Here is a 17,119-nt window from a genome sequence, read left to right as displayed (position 1 = left end):
ACTAATTTGATTAGCTAATTACAAGTCTTTCTAAACCCGAACCAACAAACTAGGAAATTCATTAATTTAGACAACTGGCCATTGCTTGAATTAATATGTTTTCTAAGGATTAGCTATAGCGAATGTGAATCTAATCACTTTAGTCGGTAACCAATGAAGAATTAATCCGATATATTTACCATAACATCATCCATGGGAATAAATGATTCAAACCTAAACAGAAGGCCTTTTTAATTATTGAATTTAGTTGATCTTTGTTTTCTTAGCTATTAGTTGCTTAGTTTGCGTGTTAGTAAAGTATTTAAGTTTCTAGTCTTGCAAAACTAGAGAAAACTCTTTTTTTACTTGTTTTATTTAGATAATATTAACATTTATTTTAATTGTTTACCGTTCCCTGTGTTCGATACCCTACTTGCTTGAACTATATTACTAATCGATAGGTACACTGCCTTTCATGTGTTTATTTTGTGTCTAAGTTAGTAGGATTAAAACTAGTTTGTTTCACACACATCACACATAAAGTTTGCAACTTTACGTGAAAAGCATGCCCTAGAAGCTTGGATCTATGATTTGGAGCTGCTGCATGGCTCAAAACAGGTCTGTATGGAAAAAGGACTGAATGGACTCGGCGAGTTGCAAGGTTGACTCGGCGAGTCATATGAAGATAGTTGTGGACTCGACGAGTAGTATGAGCAACTCGGTGAGTCCGATGAAGATTTCCATAGACTCGACGAGTTGTATGAACAACTCGGCGAGTCAGATGAGTTTTCCCCAAGTTATGAATGCATGTGTATCCATCGTGTGGTTAGAAGGAAACCCGACAAGTAGTCTTAAGGGTTCGATCGAAAATCGTAAGAACTCTGCAAACGGGAAGGAGTTTCAAGGAACTCGACGAGTAGCCTCGGGTACTCGGCGAGTTAAGGTCAACATGGAATGTTGACCTTGATTAGGGACTTTGACTTTGATCAGGGGTAAAATGGTCATTATACCATCAGTTCAGTTATCGGTATCTGATTTAGTTCTTATGGAAATTGTAGCCGGGGAATTCCTGAGCAACAATCATCCAACTTCGGATTTAGCATCTCAACAGCTAGAGTTACGAGGTGAGTTTCCTTCCAGTAGGAACGGGTCTATGGCTACAATACCGAATCATTTATTTAGCAGTAGTTCTGGACTTCGGTCTGATGCAGTAGTATGTATGCTTGATGTCTTCGTGATTCATGCATGTTTTGTTATGTGTAGTATGTCGGTCAAGCCCGATACAGAATGTTATTACACTATATGTTCATGATATGTTATATCTACTTTATTCCGGACTTCGGTCTGATGTCGGGTGGGGCCCGATGAAGTAAGAGGGGCCCAAGTTATTCCGGACTTCGGTCCGATGTCGGACGGGGCTCGATACAGTCGGTGGGGCCCAAGTTATTCCAGACTTTGGTTCGATGCCGGGCGGGGCCCGATGCAGTGGGCGGGGCCCAATATGTGTTTATATGTTATCGTATGGTATGTGGTAGTTTGGGGGAGCTCACTAAGCTTCGTGCTTACAATTTCAGTTTTGGTTTCAGGTACTTCCGCTAGTAAGGGGAGGAGCTCGGGATGATAGCATCGCACACACCACAACTTCAATTTTCCTTATCCTGGGAGTTTTCATCAGATACTATGATACGTTTTGATATAGTTGTTATGTTACATTTTTTATGACCTTTTGGGATACTTGATCCACAGTTTTGTTGGTATATTATCGATGATCTGATTTTAGTATTATTAAAACAAAAATTTTTGGGTCATATTTTTGGATGTTACATTAACTATTATATTGATGCAATGGATGTTGTTGCTTGTTTTACTATTATGCATTGTTATGATATTGTACATGATGTACTCCACCCCCGAATGTTTCCGCCAATTCGGTTTGGGGTGTGACAAAAAGTGCCACAACACTAAAAACCTTATCTACTTAACCCATTAAGACATCACAACTCTTGCATGGAAGGGGTAGAAGAGCCAAGATAACATTTTTATGGTTCATAATTTCTCTATAATGGATAAAGTTTGCAACTTTATCCATTAGAATGGTTCCAACAAACAAGATCTAGTCTTTAAGTCTCAAAGGGACCCAAAAGTGCGTCTTTTTCAACTTAATCCATTAAGTCCACGTCTCTAACGTTCAGATCTGAATTAAAATGATGTTTAGATGGATAAAGTTTCCAACTTTATCTATAACAAGGTCACAAACTTTCAAGATCTAAAATTTATGCACTTAAAGTGACCAATAGCTCATAACACCGAAAACTAGCTAGATCTAACAATTTCATCGTCAAGGTTCAAACTTTATACTTCTAGAAGAAAAATCAAGGTGAAAAAAGTTTAACTCTACAAGCTCCAATGCAACAAATACTTCTTCAATGAGTTTTTTCTTCTCCAAGGTGCACCAAAAACACTCCAAAGCACTTAAAATCACTTTCTTTTTGCTCACAAGGCTCAATCTAGGGTCAGGGTTTCAAGAGAGGGTGTTGGAGAGGTGGAGGCTGAGGATGGAATGGGTTTGGGGAAGTTAAGGAGCTTAAATAGGGCTCAAACCACGAAAATTCCTTCTTCTCCAAGGTACACCAAGAACACTCCAAAACACTTAAAAGCACATTCTTTTTGCTCACAAGGCTTAATATAGGGTTAGAGTTTTAAGAGAGGGTGTTGGAGAGGTGGAGATTGAGAATGGAATGGGTTTGAGGAAGTTAAGGAGCTTAAATAGGGCTTAAGCCACAAAAATAGGGTCAAGGCCGAGCATAAGCGGCCTCATGGCGAGGTTCAGCTGCTACTTATTCCTATGTGGAAGTGGGAAGAGATCACTATGGACTTCATCACGAAATTGCCAAGGACAACGATGGGTGTGGACGCCATATGGGTCATCGTGGTCAGGTTGAAGAAGAGTGCCCACTTTATTCCGATATCTGAGAGCGTATTCACGGAGAATCTGGTGGATATTTATATACGAGAAGTGGTGGCAAGACACGGGGCGCCAATGTCCGTAGTCTCCGACAGAGATGTTCGATTTACATCTAGGTTATGGAAGAAGTTCCACGAGGAATTAGGCACTCAATTGCATTTTAGCACGGCGTACCACCCCCAGACAGATGGACAGAGTGAGAGAATGATCCAGACACTTGAGTATCTGCTTCGGAAATGCGTGCTGGACTTTGGAGGGAGTTGGGATACATACCTCCCTTTGGCATAGTTTTCATAAAACAACAATTACCATGCCTGTATTGACTAACCCCCGTTTGAGATGTTGTATGGTCGGAGATGTAGGACCCCGAAGTGTTTGGGTGAGGTTGGACACTATTCTATGGGGAGCACCGAGATAGTGCTCAAGACTACAGGGCTGATTCATCAAGTGCGCGACCGGCTGCAGGTCGCGCATAGCCGTCAGAAAAGTTATGTTAATCGGCGGCGATTGAATCTTGAGTTCCAGGTAGGGGATTATGTGTTACTAAAGGTTTCTCCATGGAAGTGAGTTATCAGGTTTCGGAAGAAGGGCAAGCTAGGGCCGCAATATATTGGCCCATTTAGGATTTCAGCCCGAGTAGGCAAGGTGGCCTATCGTTTTGAATTGCTAGATGAGCTTATCCAGATTCACAACACCTTCGATGTGTCACAGATTTGGAAGTGTGTTACCGACGAGTCCGTAGTCGTTTCCTTGGAAGACATTCAGGTGGATGAAAGCCTAAACTACATTGAGAGGCCTATTGTAATCTTAGATAGGAAGACCAAGGTTCTTCGGAATAAGGAAGTGCAGTTGGTGAAGGTGTAATGGCAGCACCGCGGGGGCTCCGAGTGGACCTGGGAATCGGAGGATGGGATGTGAGACCACTACCCCAATTTTTTTGGGCCAACAGACTTCAAGGACGAAGTCTAGTTCAAGTGGGAGAGACTTGTAACACCTGTTCCAGGTATTATTTAATTTATCTAATTTTTAGGGTTTTGTGCATGGACTCGGCGAGTTGGGGTGCTCCAACTTGTCGAGTAGAGACTATTATAAGGACGCGGGATTTAGATGCTACTTGACAAGTCGGAAGGCCTCGAATCGACGAGTAGGCACTGTAGAAAGAAACCCTAATTTTCAGGGGTTTGCACCCTATTTAAAGGACTTATGGCTCATTTATAGCCTCCCTCATCATTCTTGCAACCCAGAATGAAACCCTAGCCGCATAGTTAAGCTTCCTTGAGTGTGTGTGAGCCTTAAAGAGTGAAACTTGTACCTTTGTGAAGGATTTTAAAGCTTGAAGAGGAAGAAGGAAGGAGAGGAACAGTAGATCCGACATCTACTCTGTCTTGGCCATCTTCTTAAGGTATAAAGTCGTGACCTTGATCTCTAGTTACTTAGATCCATTTTCTTGGAAGTAAATGGCCATTTTTGGTGCAAAATGGAGTCAAACTCAGGTATGGACTTATCATAAGGATATGGATCCAGATCTGGACCTCTCTAGGTCCCCAATGACATAAAGTTGCTCACTTTATCTAGCTTAGCCCCTTTCCATGCACTAAAACCTTATAGTAAGCTTAGTTTTGATGTTATGGCCTTGGACGACCTTGCATGCATGTAAAGTTTGGAACTTTACGTGGTATCTACATTAAGGGAGGTTGGATCTAAAGTTTGGGACCATAGATCCCACTAAAAAGGGATGAACATGAAAGGGACTGAAAGGATTCATCGAGTCCCTTAGCTGACTCGACGAGTCATGGTAGGGTTTGTCGGTTTCTGAGTTTCAGGATGAGTACAGTGAAAGATTAGGGTTTTGGTCTGAATGGACTTCAGTTTTCTGGACGTTTGATGAACTCGACGAGTCATTAGGGTGACTCGGCGAGTTGGTGTGTGATTCAGAGGAATGGACTCGGGAGGAACTCGACGAGTCACTGGATGTACTCGACGAGTTGAGGTCAACATGAACTATTAACCTTGACTGTTGACTGGGGTTGACCAGGGTTGGCTTTGAGGGTATTTATGGTATTACGAGATCATTACAAGTTAATTACATGATGATTATAGGCAGTTGAGTTGGAGCAGTAAGTGGGATATATTGGATCTTAGCTTGCCAGTTCAGCATTCGAGAGGTGAGTCTCTTCACCATATCAATGGGTCTAAGGCACCAAGGCCGGCCCATTTTGTGACATGTGGTACACTTGTTATAGAGATATGTGGTGTGATAGTTAGATATGCTTAGTGATATTCTAGCTATATGTGTGATATTTGCAGGGAAGACCATGGGAGGAGCCCATGACACTTGGATGTAAGACCATGTGGGGGAGCCCATGGCTTTTCAAGTAAAGACCATAGGAGGAGCTCATGACACATGGATGTAAGACGATGTGGGGGAGCCCATGGCTTTCCAGCTAAAGACCCTGGGGGAGCCCATGGCACTTAGGTGTAAGACCATGTAGGGGAGCCCATGATATCCTGGAGTAAGACATTGGGAGGAGCCCACAACATCCTTATATGTTTGTATGCATGGCTTACGTGATTATGTAGCTTTTATAGCTAATGTGATATGTGTTATGTGGATTGTGTGTGGGGTATGCTATAGGGAACTCACTAAGCATTAGCTTACAGTTTGTGGATTTGTTTCAGGTAAATCTGAGCCCAAGGGAAAGGGCAAGGCTTGATGATGCGACGTTCACTCTCTCACAGACGTTTTAAGGGACACTCCGATGATTTAAAATAAAATTGTACTCAATATGAATTTTGAAAATAATTGTATTTGGGATTTCATGGTTTGTGGAAAGTGTTTTTGTTAATCAAAAATTAAAAATTTCTTTTGAAAATTGGGTCGTTACACAAGAAAACAAAGTAATCAGACATTTTGAACCTTACCAAGACCTATAAAAATATAACACTAATTGTTTAAAAAAAATAATAAAAGGTTGTCTTTCTTGATCTAAAAGAAATAAGAGCCACGTTGTATTTTTATAAAATTAAGTGGCAAAAGGAAATAAATCTAACCTTGTTAAGTAAGCAAAAGAAAAAATTTACAAGGAAATTACCACTTTAAGTTCTGATATGTACTGATTCGGTCCATTTGTAATTCTTGACCAATGATCAAACACTTAGTATGTGTCAGTAGCCAATCTTTAATCAAATCCATGGATAACTATAAACTCATAAACCCAATGTGAACTTGATTTGAAACAAAGAAGCAAGAAATGCAGGAACAAAATCTTTAACCTTATTTATCATGGGTTTTGAGCAAAACATCAATCCTATGGTGCACATGCAAAACCCTAAAGCTTTGGATCTAGGTTTCTCTATTGTACATGCAAAATTATCGAAAGCTTATAAACCCTAGATCTAGCATATCAAAATCAAAATAACATATAAAACATGTTTAGATGATTACCTTTTGATTGTTGCAAGAATCTTCAAGCTTTGAGAGCCTAGTATCACAAGTGTAATACCTCTAATCGATCACAAACACCAAGGAAAGAAGGATAATCTTGGAGAGAGGATATGGAGGCACAAAATTGGCTCTAAGGACTCTAGGGTTCTTCTGGTATCCAATTTTGGATGCCCTGGGGTCCCGTATATAGTGGTGCTGCTAGGGTTTCAGTGAAAACCCTAATTGGATAACTTAGGCCTTAAGCAGTCCAATGGAACATTCTGGAATGAGGCTTGGACCATTTCAAGGAGGGCTTCCACCCCAATTTCATCCACCTCCTTAATCCACAAGATCCATAGCCCAAAATCCAATTATCTTATAATTGCAATTCCAGTCCCCTTAAGTTTAATTAATCTCTTTTGATCACATAATTAATTTCTTAATTAATTATTGACCAATATTAATTAAATAATATGATTTCTTTTTTAATATATTATTCTTCTAATATATTAATAAACCATAATAACCTCTTTCTCTACTAATTATCCAGTCAAGTTGCTTTGGTGAAGACAATCCAAAAGGACCATGCAACAACTGGGTCAAGTACATACCAAATACAGTTATGGACTTAGACACTAATCCAACAATTTACCCCTCTATATCTCGATTTCTTTGAAATCAGTGTCCTCGCCAGCATCGATCACATTGAATGACCAATTAGAGTAGATAGCAAATGATACACATAAGATCATATTGAATGACCAATTACAACCAATACGAAACAAAAAAATAAAAATTAAAGGTAACTCCATATAATCATTCATAATTAAAAATTAAAAAATTCTTAAAAACAAATAACACTAATAAAAATAAGAGTAAATTACATGAATGGACTCTGTGGTTTGAGGTAATTTGTACTTTTGGTCCCTAAGTTTTTATTTTATTTTATTTTATTTTAAACTCGGATCATCCATACCGTTAACATTTGTTGCACGTTTGGTCCATGCAAACCTTAAAATGGCTATTTTGCCCTTGATATTTCTTTTTTAATTATTTTAATTAATTTTAACTGATTAAAAGAATTTTTTTAATATGTATGGGTCCTACTCGAATTCCTTCATCCTTCTCAGAGTCTGTCGACCTTCTCATCCACTTTCTTAACATATACCTTTTTCTCGTTCTTCCAAATGAGATCAGTCAACTATCATTCTTCTTCTCTCAAGTCTCACATAATAACATACCCACATGGTAACACACTAGACTCTCTCTCTCTCTCTCTCAATCTCTCTCTTAACTACGAAAAATTCAAACCATAATCACCCACATAGTGCTTCGATTTGGGGTAATTGTTGTTGCTTTGTCGTGTACTTTGATTTGGGTGCAGAGGTGAAAGTGGAAGGTGGTGGAGCTACCGAATCATTATCCAAAATTAGAGCTACTCTTTATCAAGGGTCTGGAGAATTCATCTATGCCTCTCACCTCCAATGTAGCAACCTCATCCATGTCGGAATGGAGGAAATGGAGGAAAACTCGTCGGAAATCGGTCCATCGATGGTTCCTCTAAGTTTATAACCTCCCTCTTCACCTTTTAAAAAATCCCCCAAATTCCAGACCTGCTTTTCCCTTGAAATAGAGAGGGATTGGTTTGATTTAGGTCGGAAATAGAGAGGGATTGGTTTGGGTTTTTACAAATTTGTTTTTTCAAGGATTTAATTTTCATAATTTTTTTTAACACAAAATGTTTTTTTTGTATAACCAATTCATGGTTTAAATTAAAGTTAATAGTTTACAACTTAACATGTAGTTCAATACATATCGATTAAAGGCAAACGGGCAACAAGTTGCGCCGCTAGCCCTTTCTGGATAGCAAAACCAATTCTTTTGAAAACTACATTTGTGGATCTAGGAGATATGACATTAGAATGCATGACCCGTTGGACTCTATTGAGGAGCTCCACCGCCTCTGGTGCGAGAAAACCAAATGTATCGAATGCAAAAGGAACAAACACATATTGATTTGCTACACATGCATTATCGTGCTTTACCACTTTGCACGCAACGGCTTTCAATGCGGCATGCCCAGCTGTGAAACCCCCGCTCTCCAAACCAACAAGAGGAGAGACCCCAGTAAGATCCACACACGAATGTCTCCAAAGAAGGGGACTTCACATACCACCATATCCTCGATAGACCTGCGCAATCCTTTGTCAAAGAATAACGCTGCCTCTTCTATGTGTACCGGCTGGCATGTCCTTAACCCAAAGAAAAGTTTTGCAATGCCCATACATGATCGAAGAAAAAAGAGCTCACTCTGCGGGTCACATAGTTATGGAATAAGGCCCATCAAATCAACAACATTGACCATCTCTTCATGGCCAACCCACTAATAAACCCTGCATCTCTGCTAATAGCCCCCCCCCCCCCCCCAAGGAGCTTCACCCCCAAAGAAGGTCTCCCTATATCCGTTGGGAATAAATTGGCACGAAGCTTCCTACCATCATAGGAGGGCCAAAAAATCTCTGTTTTCTTGATGTTCAACTCCAGACCCAAACCTGGACCATGCAACCGAATTATGTTCAACACTCTAGCCACCTCCTCTGAATCCCCAATAACAGTCCCATCATCTAGATACCAAGCATGGAGAAGGAGCTTACAACTGTCTCTAATCTTGTGCACAAGCGGGTGCAAAACGAGGGCAAAAAGAAGAGGGCCCAAGGGGTCACCTTGCTGCACCCAAGTGGTAGACCATATATGTTGGGCTCCGATATAAAGTCTCGCTGCTTGCCCGTACAAAAAATTCACCGACAAAGAAATGGAAGGTCACATCTTCTTAACCTCGTGGAGCAATGCTGATCGATCCACCAGGTTAAAGGCATTTGAAAAATCCACAATCAGCATTACAAAAGACCCATCAGCATGGTGTTCACTCAAGACCCTATTGGCATTGTGTAATATAGCCTCACCTCCGCCAGATACACCAACCCCAAACTGAAAGTCATTAAGGTACTTGGTCATTTCTTTACCCACACCTTTCATGGCAACCTTGGAAACCAGCCGTCTCCATATAGTCCCTACTGCAATCGGACGGATCCCATTGTCAGGTTTAAGTAGAGGCGTGAGAGGAGCGGATGCAACAAATTGTGCCAAAATGGTTGGACATCTTCTCGCTAACCATAAATTAACAACTGAAGTGATAGCATGTATGAGATCTGTGGCAATAGCAAACCCTTGTCCACAAAGGGCGTCTAGTAAGTATTGAGCCCTCAAGCCATCTCTCCCGTAAGGATAAATACCGAAAATGGTGGCAGGAGATATTTGTCTAAACTGGTCCCTTGTAGATTGTATCTAGTAACTAAATGTGATCAGGTTTTGTCAATTTTGGCTAAATATGATTAGGTTTTGTCAAATTTGTAGGCTTGATTTTGTTTTTATGATAATAGGTTCTAAGAAACGAATTGATCAAATGGATTTGGGTTTAGATTGAATTTTGGGAGAGCAAACATGGTCGCTTTTTGACTGATATCTAGGTTTTAGGTTTTAGTTGGAATGACGGTGGTCGCCAGTGTGAATGACTCGGAGTCACCGATGGCGATGGTCGGAGGTAACGGGGTCAATGGTGGAGGTAGTGTTTTAGATGGGCAATAAGTTTGAGCGTGTGGGGTAGTAAGAGAAGTATTTTATTATACAATTTTTTAATAAATTAATAATATAAATAATTACATAATACATAAATAATCAAAAAAGAAATATCAAAGGCAAAATAGTCTATTTAAGGTTTACAGGGACCGAACATGCAACAAAAATAAACAAAAGGGGTGTTATTATTATTATTATTATTATTATTATTTTAAATGTTTACAGGGACCGAACATGCAACAAAAATAAACAGCAGAGATGTTAAAAAAAAAATTAAGGAACAACATTGCAAATTATCTCAAACCACAATGACCATTCATATAATTTACTATAATGACTTTGGTCATTTACTATATTTAAAGTTTTATTTTATTTTATTTTATTTATTTTTTAAATAATATTAGTTTTTATTCATATTATTTTTTCATTAATTGCTGTTCGTGGTATTGTACCAAAACAAAATATATTTTATTTATTTATTTTATTTTATTTCAATCCGAATTTTGCTTTTATACTTTTATGACCTATTTTACAAACAAAATTTCATACATCCCAACGTCCGATTAAACGTTAGTTTTAGATAAAACTATAACGGTACATAAGGTAGCTTATAGGCTTATGCATTCTATAATTTCATCGAGGTGGTTGAGTAGCCACAAAGAAATTCATGCAAAAACAATCTTTTTAAAACGCGTCTTCACCAAAACATATCCGTCAGTAATCATATTTTTTAAATAAAAAACAACTCAAAGTCATTTTCACTAACACTTCATAGATATGATAGCTACACGCTAATACCAGCTGTTTTATGATCAAAACCTCCTCACCAACCTAACTTCACTAAATACTCCTCCTACTCTCACCTTCGCCCTCACCTTCCTTCAATCTCCAAACACACACCCTATAAATACAATAGAATTCATGTCTTTTATCTTCAACTTACTAACAAAACATTCCTCCGCATAAAATGGCTTCTTCTTCTACCTCAAAGCTTTCGACTTTCCTTCTGCTTTTCATCTTTCTAGTGAGCATTTCAATAGTCTCTGCGGATTTCAACAATGAGTTTGATATCACTTGGGGTGATGGCCGAGGTAAAATACTAAACGGCGAACTCTTAACCCTTTCCCTCGATAAATCATCTGGCTCTGGCTTTGAGTCAAGAAACGAGTACCTGTTTGGCAAAATCGATATGCAGTTGAAACTGGTACCCGGCAACTCCGCAGGCACAGTCACTGCCTACTATGTAAGTTTCTTGCTATCTTTCATACTTTCTAGGCTGGGAAATAGCTAGTTTACTGAATATGAATGTTAATTATGCATGTTATGATTGTATTTGCAGTTGTCTTCAAAGGGATCGAACTGGGATGAGATCGACTTTGAGTTCCTGGGTAACTTGAGTGGTGATCCCTATATTCTTCATACAAATGTATTCAGCCAAGGCAAAGGCAACAGAGAGCAACAGTTTTATCTGTGGTTCGACCCAACTGCTGATTTCCACACCTATTCCATCCTTTGGAACCCTCAACGAATCATGTAAGTATCATCATAATTCATATGCTCGTAGTGTCGTTGCATACAATAAGCCTAGGTGGATTGAATGATTATCGTCAACATTTTTCACTACTGATTTTCCTTTTTCGATTTTCAGATTTTCCGTTGATGGAACACCCATTAGAGAGTTCAAGAATTCTGAATCGATTGGCGTACCATTTCCTAAAAATCAACCCATGAGAATACACTCTAGTTTATGGAATGCTGACGACTGGGCGACAAGGGGTGGATTGGTGAAGACCGATTGGAGTCAAGCTCCATTCACTGCATCCTACAGAAATTTTAGGGCGGATGCTTGTGTGGTGTCTTCTGGGAAATCGTCATGTGGTGGCTCTGCATCTTCCAGTGGTGATCAGGCATGGCTATCGGAGGAGTTGGATAACACAAAGCAGGAAAGGTTAGAATGGGTGCAGAAGAATTACATGATCTACAACTACTGCTCTGATTCCAAGAGATTTCCTCAAGGGTTTCCTCCGGAATGCAAAGTGGCATAAGAAGTATTCCGTATACAATGATACGCTGGACCTCCGTATATATTCTTATATGTATTTGATGCTAATTAAGCTTAGAGTTATATTTGTTATTCATATTCTTTGTAGTTATTAATCCATTAATAAAGATGAATATTTTCGTATATGTCTTAATTGCTCATATTCATAGATCATTCCAAAGAAAAGATAGAATATGATGCTGGTAATTCAAAGATAACTTTATTAACTTGATTTATTTAAGAGTAAATTACATGAATGGTCCTTGTAGTTTGAGCTAATTCACATGTTTGGTCCATAATATTTTTTTTAACTCGGATCATCCTGTTGTTTACTTTTGTTGTATGTTTGGTCATTGCAAATCTTAAAAAAGATTATTTTGCCATTATTTTTCTTTTTTTATTATTTTATTTATTACATAATTATTTATAGTATTAATTTAAAAAAAGAATTGTTTAATAAAATACTTCCCTTATTACCCCATACCCTAAAACTTATTGCCCATCTAAAACACCACCTCCACCATCAACCCCGTTACCTTCGACCATCACCATCAATGACTCCCAGTCATTCACGCCGGCGACCACCACAATTCCAACGAAAACCTAAAACCTAGAAATTAGTCAAAAAACGATCATGTTTGCGCTCCCAAAAATCAATCTAAACCCAAAATCTATTTGATTAATTCGTTTCTTAGAACCTGTTATAATAAAAACAAAATCAAGGCTGCAAAGTTGACGAAACTTGATCACATTTAGTTACTAGATATGATCTACAAGGGACCAGTTCCAACAAATATCCCCTGCCACCATTTTCGGTATTTATACTTGCGTTTTGAAGACCTCCTAAAAATGGAATCCTGGAAAAAACCAATTCTGCAAAAACCCAAACCACTCCCTCTCAATTTACGACCTAAATCCGACCAGTCACTCTCTATTTCATGGCTAAAATTGGTATGAAATCTAGGGAATTTTTAAAGGGTGAAAAGAGAGGTTATAAACTTAGGCTAAGTGGAGTGGGGATGTCAAGCCCATTCGCTAAGCTCGTTAGCGAGCCATGAACACCGCCCCTTTAGCGCTCGCTACGGGGGTCGTTACTAGATCCTCGTTACCATTTTAGCGAGAAGAGAGAGAGAGAGAGAGAGAGAGAGAGAGAGAGAGGGTGGAAGCTGAATGGTGGAGACGGATGGAGAATTTTGATCATGTTCCTTTTGATCCTCGATATCTGTCTGATTCTTTGTGTTTCTTTTTTGTTTTCTTAAACCTAGAGGGTATTTGGATTGCCTTTTAAAATGACTTTTACTTTATCTTTTGGAAAAAGTCCAAAAAGATGTTTGGTAAGGTAAAAATGACTTTTATAAATGACTTTTTCCATAGAGTATTTTGAGACTTTTTGAAAAGTCACGTATACATGATTTTTCCTAACTTTTCAGCAACTAAAAATTGGAAATTACCAATATGCCCTTATCTACCCTAATTAACGTCACATTCATTCACGTCACATTCATTCACAGTTTCTTCTTGTTCTCTCCGCTCACGCACTCTCTCTCGCATCTCGACCTCTCGACCTGCAACAAACACCGGCGACGCCGACGACCTGCAACACCGGCGACATCGGCGACCTGCAATACCGGCGACACCGTTCGACTGCAACCCCGCGATCAAGTTTGTTTCTATTCAATTTCCGATCTCAGATGTGATTCCCGATCTCAGATGTTGCAATCTCTTCCTGTCTATTTGTGACAACCGTCAAATTTCGGTCAAGTCAAAGTCAACTAAAGTCAGCAAGTCAAACCGTTTGACTCAATTTGCCCTTGGGTACTAAAATTTACACTATGAAACTTCTACATAACCTCTATTCTAATGAGAAATCATAAAGCAAAAAGTGCGAACATCTAGATCTCCTTAACCTAAAACTGTGGTACGTGGCGAGCCAAACCGATAAAACAATGATGCATACTCATAGGGAGTGTGTAAGATCCTTAAACAAGGCTTAAAAGGGTTTACGAACCATGCATTGCGATGTCGGACACTCACAATTGTCACACATGGAACCTCTCTCAATCGTTTTCACTCTATCTCTCTCTATTTCAAATCTCTCCCAAATCTCTCCAAGTATGTGAAATCTCTCTCAAATATCTCTCTGTATTAGAAATCTCTCCAAGAATGTCGAATCTCTCCCAAATCCCTCTAAGTATGTGAAATCTCTCTCAAATATCTCTCTGTATGAGATATCTCTCAAAGAATGTCAAATCTCTCCCAAATCTCTCCAAGTATGTGAAAATTCTCGCAAATATCTCTGTGTATGAGAAATCTCTCCAAGAATGTCAAATCTCTCCCAAATCTCTCCAAGTGTGAGAAATCTCTCCCAAATCTCTCTCAAAAGTTTCCCGTAACTTTTTGGAATCATTCAGGTCATTCCGACCCTTAACCGGGTCAAAAACGGCTTAAAACGGGGTAAAAACGAGAAAACGGGACCTTAGGAACCGAAACCCCTCTTAAGGAGCCGAAGCTCCTTAAGGCCGAAAGTACCCCAGACCGGACCGAGCCTCTGTTGGCTGAATCTGGAGGACTGAGCCTCTGTTGGCTGTGGCACGTGAGGACCGAGCCTCTGTTGGCTGTGGCACGCGAGGACCGAGCCTCTGTTGGCTGTGGCACGCGAGGACCGAGCCTCTGCCTCTGTTCGCTTCTCGCACTCTCTGTTCGCCTTCCGCCTCTCTGTCGCTTCCATTTGCCTCCTCTCTTCTGTCGCTCCTCTCTGTCTCTACCCTCTCTGTCGTTTCTTCACTCTCTGTCTCTACCCGCCTCTCGGTCTCTGCTCTCTCTTCCCGCCTCTCGGTCTCTGCTCCTTCTCTCCTCTCTGTCTCTTCTCTTCTCTCGGTCTCTCTTCTCCTCTCTCGGTTCCCTCTCTCTCCTTTCTCCCCTCTCGGTTCCTACCCTCTCCCTTCTCCCCTCTCGGTTTCTACCCTCCCTCCTCTCGGTTTCAGCATCAGAAGGCCGAACCTCGGCCAGAATTCGGAAATTTGTCACTTTTAGCCCATTTTTGATATTTTTAACATTTTAAGCCCGTTTTTCGTGATTTTAAAGCAGGATTTTCTCCAGAAATTATATTTTAACATAATAAACTCTAAATATTCATAATTTAAACATATTTTGATGAAAATCATTATTTAAATAATAAAAATCAAATGGGTGAATTATTAAAGGTGGAGTGTTGACTTTGCCTTATCCAATGTCACAAGCAACCACCTCACACCCACTCTATGACCATCCATACCTCTCCACCTTACCTAGGTCACTTCAATGTCCCTTACACTCAAATTACACTCATTCCCACGTTTTTAGAGCTGGAACAAGCATCCTCTCTCCTCATTTCTCTCATTTGCTCTCATTTCGCTAAGTATCAAACACCACTTTTCTCTTAAACTTTTTCTCCACCAAAATCGAGATTCAAGGCTGATTATCAAGTGTTCTTCCACATTTGGTAAGGATAATCCATTCTCCTTATGATTATCTCACTTATTTCCACTCAAATCATGGATATCTTACACAAACTCCATCATATTTGTGTTAGAGCTTCGAATCTTCAAGTGATTCTTCAAGTGTTCTTGGCTTGAACACTTCTCTTCTTCAACACTTATCTACTGAAATCACTCAAGGTGAGTTCATACCCCTACATTTTCATGTTTTCTCAGAACATAACTAAATTTTTCTAACAGCCTTCATCAGAAAAGTTCAACTCCCTTCACGGACTGTTTTGGGCATCTTAAAAATTTTTGTTTTCAAAACTGTACAAGGTGCAAATAGTTCAAGTTTTTAGCTTTAAAATGACTACTTGCACATCTCCATACGATTTTTCTACAATTTATGGTGATTTTTACAAAACTGCCTATCATTTCAAACAACAATCCGGACCAGTCTGTGATTATGGACTTTTTCGCCCAAGTTGGAGGTCATTAAAAATCGTGATAAAAATTATGAGCAAACTAGACACATTTTGTGAACTCTCAGAATTTACGGATCTAGTTTTCGACTTCGTATGATTTTTCCAAAACAGGGCAGAATGGCTAAATTTAGCCAACAGCATGTAAATATCATAACACTTTGTAATATGTTGAGCAAAGTGTATAATCATAAGTTCTAATTATTGAATGTGTTTCTTTGTTAGTTTATCATCATGAACTGAAACTAAGTCATTCATAATAAATATTATTCATTCATTTTAGAACACGTATATTAAACTATAAAAAGTATAGTTTGATAAATTCATAACACTAATACATTTCCATAAAAGAGTTCATACATATTACATACATTTTAGATAAATTATAATAGGTATAGTTTATGATACATCACTCAACACACTCGTACAAAAAGGGTACATTCATACAAGAAAGATTTATATTCACACACATTTCACGTAAATTTGTTTACCTATAGTTTGATAAATTCATAACACTAATACATTTCCATAAAAGAGTTCATACATATTACATACATTTTAGATAAACTATAATAGGTATAGTTTATGATACATCACTCAACACACTCGTACAAGAAGGGTACATTCATACAAGAAATATTTATATTCACACACATTTCACGTAAACTTGTTAACCTATATTGTAAGACTCTCTCTCTCTCTCCCCGTACGTCCGAGTGCGGGATATAATTCCTGGTAGTTATAATCAGAATCTCCTTGAGGGAGAACGTGATACTTGTATATAGATCTATATTGGGTTTGACACCCCACACCTTGCTGCTAGCTACAGTGGGACCTGCAGGTCTACGGGTGACAAATGTCATTTTATTTTTCGCGACGTCTGAGAACGTCGTGGCAGGTTCACATAGTCACAGTATGATTATAGCGACTCACATAGGGATATAACAATCCATAAGTGTACGGGATTTTATTTTTAAAACCTAAATGAGTTTTATGTCGATTTAAAATCACTTTTTATCTCTATGAGTACATATATTACTGTACACTTTTGGTTTTGGTAGTTACGACTACACATCATTTGAAACCACATTTATACTTTTAAGTATGGTCAATACTTGTTATTTCTCGGTCCTC

At 39.0% G+C, this 17,119-nt stretch overlaps 1 protein-coding gene across 1 annotated transcript; it reads left to right on the top strand.

The window, feature by feature from the left end:
* Positions 1-10,929: 10,929 nt before the first annotated feature.
* LOC145012920 (putative xyloglucan endotransglucosylase/hydrolase protein 23) lies at positions 10,930-12,191 on the top strand. The gene is made up of 3 exons (XM_078971717.1): positions 10,930-11,247; positions 11,344-11,537; positions 11,653-12,191. The coding sequence occupies exons 1-3, from the start codon at positions 10,972-10,974 to the stop codon at positions 12,047-12,049; spliced, it is 867 nt and encodes a 288-aa protein (XP_078827843.1). The 5' UTR covers positions 10,930-10,971; the 3' UTR covers positions 12,050-12,191.
* The last annotated feature ends 4,928 nt before the right edge of the window (positions 12,192-17,119 follow it).

This window comes from Lactuca saligna, chromosome 8 (genome assembly GCF_052625555.1).
Source record: "Lactuca saligna cultivar CGN05327 chromosome 8, ASM5262555v1, whole genome shotgun sequence".
In the NCBI taxonomy this organism is placed as follows: Eukaryota; Viridiplantae; Streptophyta; class Magnoliopsida; order Asterales; family Asteraceae; genus Lactuca; species Lactuca saligna.
The sequence above is the reverse complement of the archived record's forward strand: the minus strand, read 5'-3'. Positions and strand labels throughout refer to the sequence as shown.

Coding starts and splice junctions, on each gene's coding strand:
- LOC145012920 (XM_078971717.1), top strand. CDS start 10,972: ATGGCTTCTTCTTCTACCTCAAAGCTTTCGACTTTCCTTCTGCTTTTC. Junction 11,248..11,343: donor GCACAGTCACTGCCTACTAT/GTAAGTTTCTTG, acceptor TTGTATTTGCAG/TTGTCTTCAAAGGGATCGAA. Junction 11,538..11,652: donor TGGAACCCTCAACGAATCAT/GTAAGTATCATC, acceptor TTCGATTTTCAG/ATTTTCCGTTGATGGAACAC.